Genomic DNA, 16,855 nt, shown 5'->3' on the forward strand with positions numbered 1-16,855 from the left:
TTCGTTAGTTATGGAGACAAAGACTCGTTGTAGTTTAATAGTGTACTCATAGGGTAGACAGGGTAAACTGCTCAGCTGTTGAAAGCTCTAGAGGAACGACCTCATGACGTCGGCAGCTCTGGCGACGGCCGGGCTGGTAGCACCTTCATGGCAAAGGGTAGCTTCTCAAAGCGAACAGCTACGCAGATTAGAATCGTTCAAGCCGTAGGAACATTAGGTCACGGAACTTGGCTCGGGGGAACCCCCGGCGTGTCATGCTTATCGTTAAGGGCACTCAAATATTTTAGATACTTCGGATGCCTATGCGCCACCGTATGTGGGGTAAAACCATTAAGCATCGGGTAATGTAGGGTGACCTTGTCCTGATCCCTAGACTGTTGTCCTTGGGTTACGCCAGACGAAAAAACCCTTCTTGAGTGGCTGATCTTATCTTAGTAATAGAGGGGAGGGGAGATCCCGTCTCCATGACTGCTGCAACTCCGTTCTAACTAGCCTATGCCTCTCAGTTATTTAACGGGTAGCCATGGTGAATGCGTCCCTGAGACCCGGGCATGGAAATAATACGTAAAGAATACCACCTTTCCGGTCAGCCAAGGTGCATAAGTGCTCTATTTAAGGTTCAAGATCCGGTCAGGGTATAATCCCTTTAATCTAAACGAATACTAGCGTCTCAGATTTAAGTCTGGGCTGCGGAACCAATCGTCCGCAAGTCTCATGAATGCCCAGTCCTGGGCCCAGGCTCTTCTAGGGTCGAAACATGGCCACTGACTGTAGACCCAAATAAGCTCCGTTCGAACCTTTCTTTCTTATAGTCCGCGTATCGCGCATAGCGAACGCAACGGATGTGGTAATTTACGTCGATGAGGGGTTAACTCCTTCGTGTATTGTTGTTACATCAGTCAAATGAAACAACTCACACAGGTGTGATCATTTGTAGTTATACAGCTAATCTTCACGGACTGGGGAATAATGATTAACTGTGCTCGTAACTATACGATGAGTACGACACCATTGGCGTTGTTGTTGCCTATATTCGAGTGATGTCATACTTATCCTCAAGGTTCTATAAATTGTACGGTTCTAAACGTTGGACCGCGTGCTCTGGTGAGCCGCTACTCTATTTGCTTCCTATATCGCTAAGTCTAGCCGATTAATCTCGCTATCCTTACCGTCATATCAGCTGTCCGTAAATATCGAATTAATGTCCAGCGATAGTGTGTTACTTGTGGGTCTCGCTTGGGACGATACACAGGCGTTCCCCCGGATTAAGGTTACCATTCTTCTGCTAGGTCATATCTTAGGGACGAGAAGAAAGAGGGGCTATAACATGATGGCGATCCAGAATAGACCACTGATACCCACAAAACATACTACGATGTCACGCCTTGGGTTGGGGGGGGTCGGAGTGGGAGCCTACCATCAATGTGCGTTCAGTCCTGTTCTTGAACTGCATTAGTAACGCCCATAGAGCGAGGCTACCCCGGTTCAACATGGATGAAGACTAGCGGAGTGCACGGTGTCCGGGAGTCATTATGGGGAGTCTCTTCGTACCACCTACTGCTCTATGATGCATCATGAGAGATATGTGAGGGATATGGGATAAGAAAGCAGTGGTAGGGTCGTTCCCTGTTCGCACCGTTCCTGCTTCCACTTCTCCCCTGCGTGAAGGGTGTATCGCCCGCGCGCAATTTGCGACACTGTAAATTCTGAAATCGCGCGAACTCAAGATACCGTCATAAATACGAAAGCCACCAGTTTAAGGTGGTCACTAATATACGGTTTACCCTTTAGCTCATTTAAGCCCCCAGTCGGTCGATAGCGCAAAAAAGGGTGTATGTCTCACTCGGAAACAGATATCAAGCGAGTTATATGGAGTCTTTCTTGTCCTAGAATGGCTAGTGATGGACTACAGGTGAGCTATTTCAGACACAAGGTGATTGTGGCTTGCCCATAGGCGTTAGGATCTTGAACTGATAAATATGTGGAAGAATGACAAGTAAGGGACACTCTTTCTAACCTCGAGCGTGCCGGATAGCACGCGGACGGTCCGGGAAGACGAGACCGGTGATAAGGATGCCGGGGTTCCTATGACAACGAACCCCACGGCGAATTACACCAACTACGTGTGCGCATGGACTCCTATCTGAGGCCCATCCGGTTAAATCGACGATCGCAGCAGCCCGTAGCCATGAAAAGTATCTTACTCGTTCACCTCCCAGGGCACGTAATACCCCCGACCTCGATGTTAGGCACAACATGGGCATTGATCAAAGCCTCCCAGGACATTCGCGACAGCACCCCATTCCCGAGGTAGAATTTGGCATTAGTTCAGCGGAGAGCGATAGAGGGACGTCCAATTTTCCGATAGTTCTGTCTATTTCCTGGTCGCCCAGTATTTAGTTAGTGATAGTACTCACCACTCTGCGGTGAAGTTCACGTCCCGGTTGAGTTGGGAAAAGCTGCCCGATGGTTGCGCCCCGGCGTGTTAAGTCTTGGTGGGACGTCCAGCCGTCTCTGTGAGATATCACCTAGGGAGTAGGCATTGACGCCTTAGCGAATGGATTTGGCAACAGGTGGCAAATCCGCCTCATATTCCTGTAAATTTAAAAGGCGGCCATTACCACATCCTCCGTAGGATTTCGATGTTCAGTTATAATGGCTTCCCGTATCCATAGGTCTCTTAAAGTCGTATATGTTAATGTGCCTGGGCCATAGCCAGTTGAATGATAGCACACCCGGGGTGTGTCAATTATCTAAGTGCGAACCCCCACGGCCTGAGTAATAGTCATTCGAGTTCCGTACCAGCCAGCAGCACCGTAGCCATGGCGAGTGTAAGTTACACAGAGGGAGCGATGCTCACTAGGTGATGCCATCCTAGCAAACGAAGTGGAATAGCACGCGTGGGGCAAAGTTGCCCGGCGACTTTTTGTCAAGCCCAATACTTTTCAATGTCCAGTTAGATCAGATGCATGGATCAGGCGTTGGGAACAGCGGCATTCATCAGTACGTTGTGCCAAGTACAAAGCTGCGGTAACGTCAACGAGCCGTAGAACAAGGAAGCATAAATCGTTCGACACTCGGGGTACAAGGTGGAGACGTAAGAAGTCTTTCTTTCGCGCTAGTGGTAATCTAAGGCCTAACGCGACAGGGAAACACTGCAATTATACCGGAAGAGTCAAATCTAAGCGGAATTAGACTACAAAACGATTATGCGGCCGGTTACAGTGGTGTGAGAGAACGTGCGCGTCATAGTGTTGGGAGTTACCTGTAACTTGTCGAATCGATCTGGGGCCTAGTGGGCCAAGATACCCCCAGTCTTGCACTGGTAAGGTCAGTTGAATGCATTCCGTGCGATTGGAGTCGGCGATCGAAAAAACTTCACTATTTAGTCGGATGTGTGCACCCAGTCGCCAAGAATATGTGCTCCCTGGCAACCCCGGATCCGAATCTTCCATCCGTTGGCGCGGACAGGGGAAGTCACGACAACACCCTACGTCAGGGCGGATATCAAGGCGGTGAGCAACTTCAATGTGGCATAGGCCTTTCCATACAGCCAAGTACTTCGCGATACTATAGTTTGTCTAGATAATTAAGGAACCTTTAAAGGCTCATGACAACCCTGCGCCCCTCATAGCCTGCACGGAGGTGTTGGGTGAATAATCAATTATCGATAGAAAAGAAGGGCAGGATGTCCTAAGAATCTCGTATTGGTAAGTTCGACTGTCGTTAGACTTGCGCACCCTCCGTCAGACAGCAGGGCCCCCTAGCGGCGGGGACATAACATAATCATTATGGGGCCGTGAAAGATTAGAACAAAGCCGAAGCTCACATTCTTCGAAACAGACATTAAAATTAACGCTATCCCCACCGGGCAGCATGTTAGTCTAATATTGCTCTAGTAATCCGGTTCATACAGAGAACGAGTGCATCATCCAGCTACACAACGCTCCGAGTTGAGTATTTCCTAGCCTGAACTGTTTGCGCAGAGTCCTTGGCGGTACATATAACATGCTCAACAATCCTAAGGCCTTGCATCTACCCTCGGTCTAGTGATTTGCCGCTCTATGTCTTCCCCAAGCTAAACAAAACTCCGGGGGTTTCCCCCACGCATCGATACTTCGGGTATCAACACCTGCTCTAGAGCCGGGAATATTTATTGGACAACTTGCGATTGTAAGAGCCTAGCCTTAGTCACGGAATGATATCTTGGCGGCGTAAGTACTTCGAAGGAACCATGTGCATGAAATCGGGTTATCGGACCTGTACGCGTGTAAATGGGAACTTTCGGCCAGGAGACACCCAACTCGTTGCTTTGCTCAGTCACGCATCTTCGCTATGGCCCGGGTAGTATTCTGATTACGGTTCGGGTAGTTCCCGCCTAGATCTGAGCAATCTACCCCCGAGACCCCTAGGGCCACAATAACTAGGAATAGGGTAGCCTTCTGAATAGGAGTCATCATGTCTCCAAGAAGAATGTGGTAAATTCCCAAATTGAATGCAAGAGTGTCCAGCGGACTCATAAAACGTGTAGCCCTTTGGTGACGGAAGATACCGACTTTGCCCACGAACAGATAACGATTCGCTGCTCATGGAGCACTGAGACTGTTCCCGAACACAAGCCACATTTTCTCGAAGGTGGAGAGCTTATCAAGTATTGCTACATTGACAACAATGTACTCAATAAAACTTCTATCTATAAATAGTTAGCCAACTGTGCGGCGCGACGGACTCATAACGCGGATCATCTTGCGGCTATGTCACGCCGAGGTCGGTCGTCCCCGCCACCACTCGAACAATGATGATGCTCTGATCGCAATCCTTAAATATTTGACCACAGGTGACGGGGTATTGCCATCTGCTAAGACTGCACCTGACTCCATCCGTACCATTTGACACTTCCTGTATCATCTCCCAAATACTATTCAAGTTCTATAGAACGGATGTTTTAATAGCAAGTAAGCTTGCATGTCATGGAACTTTCCCAAGGTTCCAAGGGGAGTCCACTCTAGGAACCTCTTTCTAATGATTATCGTTTCAACTGGTAGATGGTCATTACGACTAAGTATATAAAAGTTTCACGACTTAGAGGTTTCCGCTATGGCACAAAATTCAATGGCGCTGCGCACAGTGCTGTATGAACGAGAGTTAGTATGACACAGCGTACTTATTTAAGATCGTTCGCCGCAGATATGCTTTCACCAAGCACGAACTAAAGCAGCACGCAGCATTTTGACCCGTTGTTGATGATCGTGGTCACAGATCCCCGCACGGTGAGCAAGGAGTCTTGATAATGTCTATGGAGCAGACTCAGTGACACTTCGCGTGTACTCAAAATCTCTGTTTAGGTCGCCTCCACCAACAAGCCCAGATTCGTCCACGTATCCGCCACAATTGGGTAGTTTGACGGATTAGGAAGGTATGCTGGCAGGGATGAATAGTATTATGAAATCCCGACATATCAGGATTTTATCCCTGCGACAGGCCTCTAAAGCCACGATCTCACACCATGGCTAGGACGCAAACCTGAATATCTGGCAGTTCAGGAAATTTAGTTGTTCTCTGTATGGAGAGTTGTAATTTTGCCGCCATTTCAGAGAGGACCATAATACCAAGTAACTCGCTCGTAGTCTGCTACGAATTGATTGTCTGAGTAAAATCATCCATCCATGAGTCGGACTTTCGAATTGCGCCCGGCGACATTGTAAAGTGCTGGAACGGCGGTAAATCCGTTCTCCTCCGTAGGGAGTTTTAACCCGGGCAACCTAGCAGTCCAGTGCTTAGCGTAGAACTTAGGCGCCATAATAGGATACACGGGTATCCCTAACAACGATCAGTGTGGCCAAGGTTTAAGTAAACCTGAGTAGTGCTTGCAGCACCCGGGTCTCATTACGGGCAAGTAGATAATAGCAAGTAGTAGATTTAGAGTAGCTGTATTGTAGGAGGTATAGACATGTCGTTGGTGGGCTTGAAAAGTCCATTGACCATTTTTAGGTAATGTGACGCAATCGTCATTTGGCTTAAGCATAACGAGTGTAATGATAGGACCACCAAACGTAGCTGTTGCTGGATAGTTCCCTAACTCGCCGGTGTAATCTATGGAAAACTTCTCAGCCATTGAAAGAGCTAGTCAGCGACACAATCACGGTGTTACGATTCTATGGAGCCGTACTGTAATCGTAGTACTCGGTGAGATAAAAACGCAGTACGTTGTGATCCAGCTCGGCCTCTATGCTTAGACACCCTTTACGCGCCGCGCCCTTACCACGCTTCTATAGGCGAGTGTAACTGCACTGGCGGGAACACCCAGCGTGAGGCTGCTCCCAACTTTTCAAGAATGTTTTTGCGTTATCTTCCGGCACAAATGGGCTCTAGCGTAATGCCGTTAACCGTTATTTGATCGCCCAACTTCGGACGCCGCTGTATCTACTTCTTAACTACGCATTTGTCCGGTGGTACGGAAAGGAGTGGCCTTTCCTTAAGTTATATGAAGGGCGATCAATTTACGCATGTCACATTAAGGTTGGAAATGGAGCGTAAGCCGAGGTGTACCAATTGAGACAAGGAACGGGTCTCCCGCGGAAGTTCTCGATGATTGAACTCGAAAAGAATATAGGGCTTTTATACCGTTTGGTCGCTTAGCTGTGCCGAGAACTCGACACGTTTAATTCAAATAACCCGGTATGTCTGTTACATAATACGAGTATTTACATGATGTGAAGGTCTGGCGTCTTGATATCCGATTCCTATGGGTATGGTGTATCTCAGAGACGGTTAGTACACTGGAACTGATGGGCCGGTTCATTTATACAACACTACCCTGTCTCGAACGAGCAGGTAATCTCACACTGCGTTTCCTGGACCCCTTGACGACGTAAGATTACTGCTAGGACCAAGTATGCGGAGTCCCACTATAATTAATACGACCCCCCACGGCGGCTAATAACCCAGCTACTCTTACGGTGAATGAGCGATTCAAGCTGCTCGTGCAATGCGCACGACGAGTTAGCAATTGGATGGACCAGCCGAGTGACTCTTTATCACCCCCCTCATCCGGGTACTAATCCAGGATGAGAACCCTGTACAACGTATACACTCATCCGAAAATCGATAATGGGAGAATTTTCCAACAATGGTCCGGTTGCGGGTTCGATCTGAGCTGTAGCCTAGATGGGCGCCGGACAGTGACATAGGGGAATACAGTGGGATCACGGTTTCGAGTATAAATATGATTACCACGCCTAAGAATGTCGTCGCGACCTGAGAAGCCAGGTTCTAACCGATCTCAGGGTCCAGTCGGTGGCGTTTTTATCGTTGTTAGGTAGTACATAGTACTTTTTACGGAGAAATGAGGCAACACCTATCGTTCTGACGGCTAACTTCGGGTTTATTAGAGTCTCTGCAGACAGTATACGTTAGTTAAGAATTAAGCACATTACCTGAACTGCGAGGCCGACTTTGGGCCCTAGCGTTAGCTCTTAGGATATTGTCTCAGTTATTACCACCTATTTGGACAGACCATCACCAGGCTCTGGCGTGCAATCGCAAACAGTTGTCCGGTAGTCAATGAAACGAGAACGCGATATTTGGGAGGATAGGGAGCTATCAATATTCAACAAGGAATCCAGTCTAATCCTGGTACGGGGCACATTTCCGGACCTATCTGAACGGAAAATCCTATAACCCCCAATCGCTATCCCGAAGTGGGTCTCCAATACCCGACACGGGCCGTGATATTCACATGATGTGACAGCTTTAAAGGAGGCAGATTGAGCTCAATTATTCTTCAGGGCGTACTTAAACCACCTGATCCGACACAAATATAAGTTCCCCTTCTCCAAGGTCGTCGCAGAAGCGCAGTAGTGATATTCCGTGCTAACACCGGCCCAGCCGCTTAGCTCCAAAGTCTTATCTTAGAAGGTTTAGTGACCTACTCAGCGGCTTGAGATTAGTTCCAAGGTAGTGCAGTGTCTTAGTTGGGACAACATTCCATGCGTGCAAGTAGGCGGCGGTTTTGATGTGCTGAGGTTATTATGAGCATCGGGGGCGTGCTCTGCGCCTTGAATGTCGGTATACAAAGGTTGTCAGTGACATTCATGTCGCGGGCAGGGATATTTACCTGCACGATGATAGACTCGCTCATGCTGTGTGAGCTAAAATGGTTTATGATGATAGTTTACCAGACCGTAGCGTGGGTAGCAAGCGGGTGCGGAGAACCGAGTGTACACATCAACTTCAGGCATAGCCGCCAGCTCGGACCTTGCTACTTTGTCTACCGACCTTAGCTCAAAATAGGGGGAAGACAGAACTTTCTCATGACGTTGCGAAACCCTATGTGAGTTGGATGGAGTGGAGGGCGGATAAACTCGAAGAGGACGCAGGAGGGCGACCTATATAGTAATCTGAACGACTTACAATTCGGGATATCACGGTAATTCCTACGTATTTGTCGCTGGGAAGCAACACTGCAGGTGTGCCGTTAAAAGCTCACTAGAAGAGCCCGTATTCATCGTGACGGAAGAAGATTCAGATTCCTAAGCGACAACTCTCTAGCAGGATGGCGGATTCCACACGGTTGCGATGCGAAATACCTAAGCATCATCTAACACCCCCAGAATCAACAGAGTTAAGTCCGCCGCTGGAAGCTAGAGACCGTAGTTTGGCCCATACAGTTGGCGCCCGAGGATCCCTTCAGATTTTAAACGCGCTTATAGGGCAGGAACTTGGGACTTCTCAGAGAAATTGTTGGATGCGAGCGCTTGCTATTATACCGAGATTGCCCTGTCTCTGCCATGTCTTTTCATGCATAGAGTAAACACACCTGCCCCTCACGATTGAAACCTCGCAGATTGGTATCGTGACTTCCACTTAGAGTCAAGTACCACTTGACCTCGGCGATAGCATACAGATGTACAAAATCAGCATGGAACATAAAAGGTTGACTCCGGGTAATGAGCGTTAGAGTGTCGAGGGATATAGTTATCCCCGTGCCCATGCAATGCACTACAGTACTTGTTTCGATTGTGATGTGAATTTTATATTCTTATTCTTGGTTCTTTCGGTAAAGTCACGTAGAAGGGAAATAATAAAATAATAATAAAAAACGATAAATATGCCTCGAAGCCCTATGTTAATCCAAAACTCGAAGCATACAATTTCGGTTGTCTGACTAGAAAATGAATATTTATGAAAGCTAAATTCAGCTAACAAAGCAAAGGGTGTTGAAAATAATACTGTTTGTATTATGCATAAATTAATGTTCAAACGAAACTTAGAGGTGTGAAGCCAGGCTTAAGTATTGAATATCGCACTTTTAGCTTTCGCTCAGCAATTTCCAAGAAGGTAATTTATTTTCTGTCGATCGAGTACAGAAGAGGAGTACGGATTTTTAGCGGAAACTCGATTTCTGCATTTTTATATAATTAATGCCTATAGTATCATAAAGAGGCTTGGGGCTTTTGGTTGTTTGTTTCGGGTCCAGTTCCACTTGTTGGAGACTCAGTGGAACGTAGACCCTAGATGTAGACGAAGGTTTCTTAAGGTTGAACAACAACGCCGGTTCCTCTGGGGGACCCGGCTTATATTCTCTGCGGTTTGGCTGGCTCCCTCCCTTGGCCACGACCACTTTCCAGAATCCTCGAGCAGGATCTGGACCTCGACCACGTGACCACCCCTAGCCCCCACTTGGGGCCCTTCGTAGACTTAACTGGTCACGTGTCCTCTCGGGTCAACCAGAGTGCCATGGCCTTTAGTAACCTCATTCCTACGGCCGTCACTCCCACACCCTATCCTGTAGGGCCAGCACTGCATGCCAAGCGTGGTGCCATCCTGCGCTATCAATCAGCGCTCTAGGGCTGGTACGACACCCACCATAGTGGTATCCGCGATGTCGTTACACCGCACGCCGTGCCTCTCGAGGGCCAGCACGACACAGTGACATCCCGCGATGTCACTAGATCTGTAAGAGTTTATCTGTGGGGAGCGGTGGCGCAGTTATTACACTGTGTAACAAAAAAACATTTTTGTTCCTGGGTAGTGTTATTTCCTCATTGCCTATTCCTCAAAAGTACAGATTATTCCCCACAAACTTTGCTTTTTTGATCAGGACAGTGATATTTTGAAATTTACCTATTTTCAATGAGAAAACGGGCTAATTTGTGTCTTTTCGTTCACATAAAGTCCTGGTCACAAAAGCAAAGTTTGTGGGGAATAATAGCGATTTTGTATACTTTTTAGGCATACGCAATTAAAAAATAACACTTTGTACACAGGAACAAAAATTGTGTTACATAGTATTATTACTGTATTATGAATTCAATAATTTGAGTTTGATTATCTCCGACAACAAACGTGATTGATAAGTGAAAACTTAACTTCTTGTGGGTCTCGGCTATGTTGATTGATCTTCAATTAATTACTTGGTGAAGTGAGAGAAGCATTCATATTGAGCAGATGAAGGTGGCCAGGCATGGTTCTGGACACACCACCACCTTTTTACCATGCCAGTGTGTAACAGTGTCAAGTTTGTATTTGCAGTAAAGTATATTAACTCTATTGAACACGGAGGTTAAATCAAAACAATAGTTTATTTTAGTTTTCCTTTGGAACTTTTTACGAAAATGAACACGACACATATGCAGCTGAAGTTAGTTCTGTTCATCCCAGCATTCAAGGAAATCTGAGCCTGGCTTCACACCTCTAAGTTTCGTTTGAACATTAATTTATGCATAATACAAACAGTATTATTTTCAACACCCTTTGCTTTGTTAGCTGAATTTAGCTTTCATAAATATTCATTTTCTAGTCAGACAATCGAAATTGTATGCTTCGAGTTTTGGGTTAACATAGGGCTTCGAGGCATATTTATGACTATTTGCCCTCATTGTTTGTCATAACAGCCCGTGTGATGAATTTGGGAATATTAATAAGTATAGACGTGTAAGTCATATGTGCCTCGATACTTACGTAGATGGTGTGGATATTCTCTTTTTTCTGTCTGCAGCTGACGCTTCCTCTGACGCTTCCTCTGCAGAATTGGTCTGATGGAGCAAAGACCCTCAGCGCAGTTTGGTACAAAAATGCAACAATGCGACCAGTGTGCATACAGCACGGATCGTCCTGGACATTTGACACAGCACCAGAGAACTCACACAGGAGAGAAACCCTTAAAGTGCACTTTGTGTGAAAAGTCATTTGCATGGCCATCAGTTCTTCAGAGCCACCAGAGAACACACACGGGAGAGAAACCCTTCAGGTGCACTCTGTGCGGGAAGGCGTTTGCCGAGTCATCACATCTTAAACTACACCAGAGAACACACACGGGAGAGAAACCCTTCAAGTGCAGTGTGTGTGGGAAGGCATTTTCAGATTCATCTGCTCTTAAAAAACACCGGAGAACACACACAGGAGAGAAACCCTTCAAGTGCAGTCTGTGCGGGAAGGTGTTTTCACAGTCATCTGGTCTTGTATTGCACCAGAGAACACACACGGGAGAGAAACCCTTCAAGTGCAGTCTGTGCGGGAAGGCGTTTGCAGTGTCATCACATCTTAAACAACACCAGATAACACACACAAAAGAGAAACCTTTCAAGTGCACTGTCTGTGAGAAGTCATTTGCATGGTCATCAGGTCTTAATTGCCACCAGAGAACACACACGGGAGAGAAACCCTTCAAGTGCACTCTGTGCGGGAAGGCGTTTGCTGAGTCATCGCATCTTAAACTACATCAGAGAACACACACGGGAGAGAAACCCTTCAGGTGCACTGTGTGCGGGAAAGCATTTGCAGGTTTATCAAATCTTAACAGACACCAGAGGACATACAATCATCAGAAGATCCCCAAGGAGTGGAGTCTGAAATCGGCTTGTGAAAGTCAAAGTGCTGCAATGAGCCCATCCCTCATGAAACCAGAACTAAATCCCAGCATGGACACTTTTAAAGGTATCAAGGTGAAATGTGAAGAGGCGAAGGTGAAATGTGAAGAAGTGATGAGCGAAGAAGTGAAGGTGAAATGTGAAAAAGTGATGGTGAAGAGCGAAAAAGTGACAGTAAACTGTGAAGATGAAGATTCAACTCCAAAATCGGACCTTCACATCGATGGGGCAACGTGAAGCAGGAGGAGAATTCTGACTGTGAGTCAGAGCGAGGCAACTCCCAACAGTTTGTGGAAGTGGAGGTGTGGGTGGACTTCTTAGACAATGCAAAGTCAAATGGAGACCCGGTAGATGTGTAAGCTTAATGAAGCTCCAATAGATTCACCTTTGTCACAGGCCTTTAATGAAAATGAACGTGAAGTCGAACACTCAATTCCTGGGTTCAGCCTGCAGAATAAGAGCGGCGAGTATTTGTTGACCTGTGGGTTGGGTAGATGAATAATCAGGATCAAGAGACAATATGCTCCCAAGTATTCCACTGTTATATTTATATTTGCATTGATATGGTGCTTGCTTTATTGCCTTAGCAACTCAGTTGTTTCATGTCTCATCACAGACACTCGAAGAGCACCTTCAAGTGGCAGCTGCCTCTGTGTGATAAGGTGACCCTGCTCGAGCCTGCATGTGGGCATGAGTCTGTCAGTAGGGAGTGATGATCGATGTGTAATCTCCATTATGTAATTTCTGGATAATGTTTGGAATTATCCAAATATTGACCATGACCCCAACATGCAATGACCTATGCGTTTTGAATGACAATAGTATGTTTTACATCCACTGTTAAGCAGACGGTGCATATTTGGTTTAATGTTACTGGAGTAGCCAGGGGTGCCTGTCGGATTTGAGCCTTGAACCTCTGTAATAAATAGAGAATGTGCTACCACTGGGCTTCCCTTAATCTGAGTGTAGGCATGACAGCCTGAATGTTTCTAACCGGAGCAGATGTTCAATTTAGAGGGGTCCACGTTTTACATGGCTACAGAAGGGAGGGCATTACTGTGGCCGAGAAGAACCGAAGCTTCATGCGGAGTGACAGACCAGGTAGCTTCCACACAGCATTGCGCAGCCGATGAAATGATAATGCCGCCCGACTGATTCGGACCACCCACACAGTGTACACACACCATGTCTACACAGAGCGTACACAGTGTACCCGCACAGTATACAAACAGCCTGTACACACACAGTAACAAAACAACCGCCATTTGTCACTAAGTGTTAATGAGCCCGACACATTATCATAATTTATTCATATTGGTTCTTTCGGTAAAGTCACGTAGAATGGAAATAATAAAATAAAAATAAAACTATAAAATAATTCTCACGTTTCGGCCACAACGCAAGCAGCCGTCACCAGGTGAAGACCAGGTCTGTCGATTTTACCGAAAGAACCAAGAATATGAATCCCTGCAGTCACGAAAGCTTTAAATCGAAATATAATTTATTCACCATTGTAACCTCATTTGCCAGAAGAAAAAATATGATAATTGTTTTTTTACCCCTTTTAGCTGTCAACAAAACTGATCTGGTCCAACACCATGTGAGACTATGCTCTTAAGGAAAGCTGTCTTGGGTGTGGACCAATCAACTTCAAGGACAGTGCATACATTATCAGAGTTATATTTTTTGTTTGTATTACGACTGCAGGTATTGTGGTCTATGCAAACATGACTCCTTGTAAAAAAGGTGTCAGTTTTGTTGCCAGATAAAATGGTAAAACAAATGATAATTTTTCGATTTAAAGCTTTCGTGACTGCAGGGATTCATCTTCTTGGTTCTTTCGGTAAAGTCACGTAGAAGGGAAGTAATAAAATAAACGTCGTGAGAATTATTTTATTATGTTTTATTTTTATTATTTTATTACTTCCCTTCTACGTGACTTTACCGAAAGAACCAAGAAGATAAATTATAATTTATTCAAGTTACACTGCTGCTCGATAGGGGAGGGGATTGTGTGGACCCCGCAAGTGACGTCATGTCACCTCCTGCCGCATGACGTCACGGCATACCAGGAAGCTTCTGCTCCGCGCACGTTCGCGCACGGAGATCCGTGGTGAGAAGATTACATCGTGGTGGTTGTGGTTATTGTTGTGGTTGTTGTTGTGAACCTAGGTAGAGCCTCGCTCCTTCTCCCTCTCGTATGGATATCAATTGAGTAGCAGCGAGTATGGAATCGATGTCCAGGTTGGAACATTACAACGCAGGGCCTAGCCATGCGGGGCCTTGCCTCCTGCCCTCGCCTGATTGCATTTGCTTTAATTCTCAGCTTAAGTTTAATTTGTCTTCACCTGGCTCACTACTTTGAAACTTTTTTTTACTTTAAATATTTCTACGTTTTTTTATTTTACCAGGCATAGCCCACTTGAGCTACACCGCTCGTTTTCAGAAGCGACCTGCCCACAACACAGTGGGCTTATCAACGCGTGGAAATGTTTATCGGTCAAATACTCTAAACGCGTGGTGATGTTGACTCTAAATGTGCAGGGGAAAACCGCAGGATCCGGAGGAAAATCCACGCGACCACGGAGAGAGAGGGACACGCAAACTCCAAATATACAGCCATAATACAGGTTTGTTTGTGTGAGATCGCGTAAATAAATCAATGTGTCGTTAACCCCGCCACCACCCGACACAGCCAATTAGCAAGGGTTGTCACGTAAACAGAACGTGGACCATGTGTCACTAGTACAGCACTAGTGTGTAGTGTAGTGTATAGTAGTGTATAGTGTAGTGTATGGTAGTGTATAGTGTAGTGTACTAGTACAGCATATCGGTATGTTGGAGAGCCAAGCCACAACATTTACAATCTGAGTACGACGTTTTGACAGTACAGTGGTACCCCGGGGATCGAACTTAATTCGTTCCAGAAGGCCATTCGAACACCGATTTGTTGGAACACCGAATTAATTTCCCCCATAAGAGTTAATGTTAAGGACATGAATTGGTTCCAGACACAATACATCTCTCATACAGCATTTTTACACGAAGTTTACAGTAATTACATGAATAAAAAAATACAAAAACAAACACAAATGAAATAAATGAACATTGAACTTCACTACCACTAACCTTCTTAGGAGACATTGTGTATGGATAAACACCAAAAAACACTAAAATAAAGGAAATTAACTAAAAAGTTAAGGAACGATGTTTTGCCGGTCTGCACTGGGTGAGAGCTACGCGTTAACTAAGCCTCTCACACGGTAAAACATTTGTCTGGGTAAGCGTCATGCATGCTGGCCATACACGTCTCAGCCAAACAGGTTTTTTCAAGTCGTGATTGCCCGTTCGACCTCCGAATTTCGTTCGGTTTCCGGGGCAAAAAATGGTCGGAAATATCGTTCTAACACCGATTTGTTCGAGTTCTGGTGCGTTCCATCTCCGAGATTCTTCTGTAATTTCAACAAACTTCATCAGGCGACAGCCAAATGTTGTGGCTTGGCTCTGTGGGAATATAAATTGGCTCACTGGGTTCATAGCGCAGCACGCTAACTGTTGCACCACCGCTCCCCACTCACGCAAAAACTTCATCGGAAGTATAGTATTTTTCCAGTAATGACTAAGTTACCCGGCTTAGCTCAGGTCTCAGTAATTAAACATTAAGAGTAATGTCTTGCCATTCTGACTTTATTACAATTATTGAATTTTGCCAATGAAGTCTGTAAATGTGTGTATATTGTCTCGGTTTTTTGGTTGTGTTATACAATATCAGGGCTTGTTTGTTTCATAATGAGGACAACTTCTAAATCAGTGGCCCTTGGAGAGCTTCATGATAGACAATGTTGGATGTTTTGCCATCTGGTGGGTTTCATCAAATGAAGCTTCCATTTTGGTATACATGTCGACAGAAAATTTGTGGAAGAGCTCTTTGCATCTCAAGAACAGATTGAAGTTGCCGTTCGCACCATGATCCTGAAGGCAAAGCAGTCCATGGCGGAAATCTTCTTTTGTGTTGGCAAGCCTGTTGCTAGGTCCGTTTGGTGAAGTCGGAAAAATTGTAGCCATCATCACCTTGCCAGAAAATCAGTAGACATTGCAGAGCATCATGGGATCGGTGTGTTTCATTTCTGTGTAGGGTGTTGTTCCTCAGTTGCAAGACGATGCCTCGAGTGCCATGTTCAGCAGTCAGAATGACAGCGACTTCAGATGTGAGTGCATTTAAGCGGCACTCATGTTGACCATGTGGAATTTAGTCTGCATGAATGACAACATTGTAACTCTGAAGTCATTTTTTACATGGCACACTTGAAACTGAATGTAAGAGTTTTCCTTATGGAGCATGTCTTGCAACAGCAATAGGACTGGCATCTTGGTGTTTATGACATTTTTGCAATGCTGGTGAGCCTGTCTGGTATTGTCAGATATGCAAGTAGATCTCTGGTAATGTAGGTAGGTTATTAGGTAGTGGCAGCAGACTGACAATGCGAGTATGTACCTGGCCCTGCACTTAAATGTGGGCATGTAGCCAGATGTTACGATGAGTTGGTCGGTGCCAAAACATGATCATTTGGAACCATGAGTTATATTTTAAATTGTTGTTTTGGAAATGGCTTTTCAGGTATCAATACATGAATAGGCTCGGTATGGTCATTAATTGTAGGAAGCTGAACCATGGTACTGTTGCAGAATAGCCTTGGAGGGTCTCCTTTCAATGTCATTGTATGGCAGTAGCTGCAAGAAGTAGACATGGAACCAATAGCAACTAATGGATCGGTGTAAATGAAGTGAGAAATTTATGGAAAAAATACTTATCCTTTTGGCTGCAGGGTAGGCACCTGGTTGCAGCCATTGTAGTACTGTTTGCAAGCTGAGGTGCTTGTTGGCGGACTGGAGTCTATTAGCTGTTGCAACAGCCAATTGTGCTGTGTTACTTTCTGTGGAGCTTATTGCTTTTGATGAGATGCATTCACTGTAGGTGCAGGCAT

The 16,855-nt window shown here is 45.7% G+C and overlaps 1 protein-coding gene across 1 annotated transcript in view; it reads left to right on the plus strand.

Moving 5' to 3' along the window:
* Positions 1-2,822: 2,822 nt before the first annotated feature.
* The window catches only part of LOC121851921 (zinc finger protein 501-like), a 30,522-nt gene continuing 16,489 nt past the window's right edge, over positions 2,823-16,855 (plus strand). Inside the window, exons 1-3 of the mRNA XM_042346000.1 lie at positions 2,823-2,831; positions 2,957-3,030; positions 11,030-11,945. Coding sequence (XP_042201934.1) covers positions 2,823-2,831; positions 2,957-3,030; positions 11,030-11,945 — 999 coding nt within the window. The remainder of the gene's footprint in view (positions 2,832-2,956; positions 3,031-11,029; positions 11,946-16,855) is intronic.

This window comes from Callorhinchus milii, unplaced genomic scaffold, assembly GCF_018977255.1.
Source record: "Callorhinchus milii isolate IMCB2004 unplaced genomic scaffold, IMCB_Cmil_1.0 Scaffold210, whole genome shotgun sequence".
Taxonomy (NCBI): Eukaryota; Metazoa; Chordata; class Chondrichthyes; order Chimaeriformes; family Callorhinchidae; genus Callorhinchus; species Callorhinchus milii.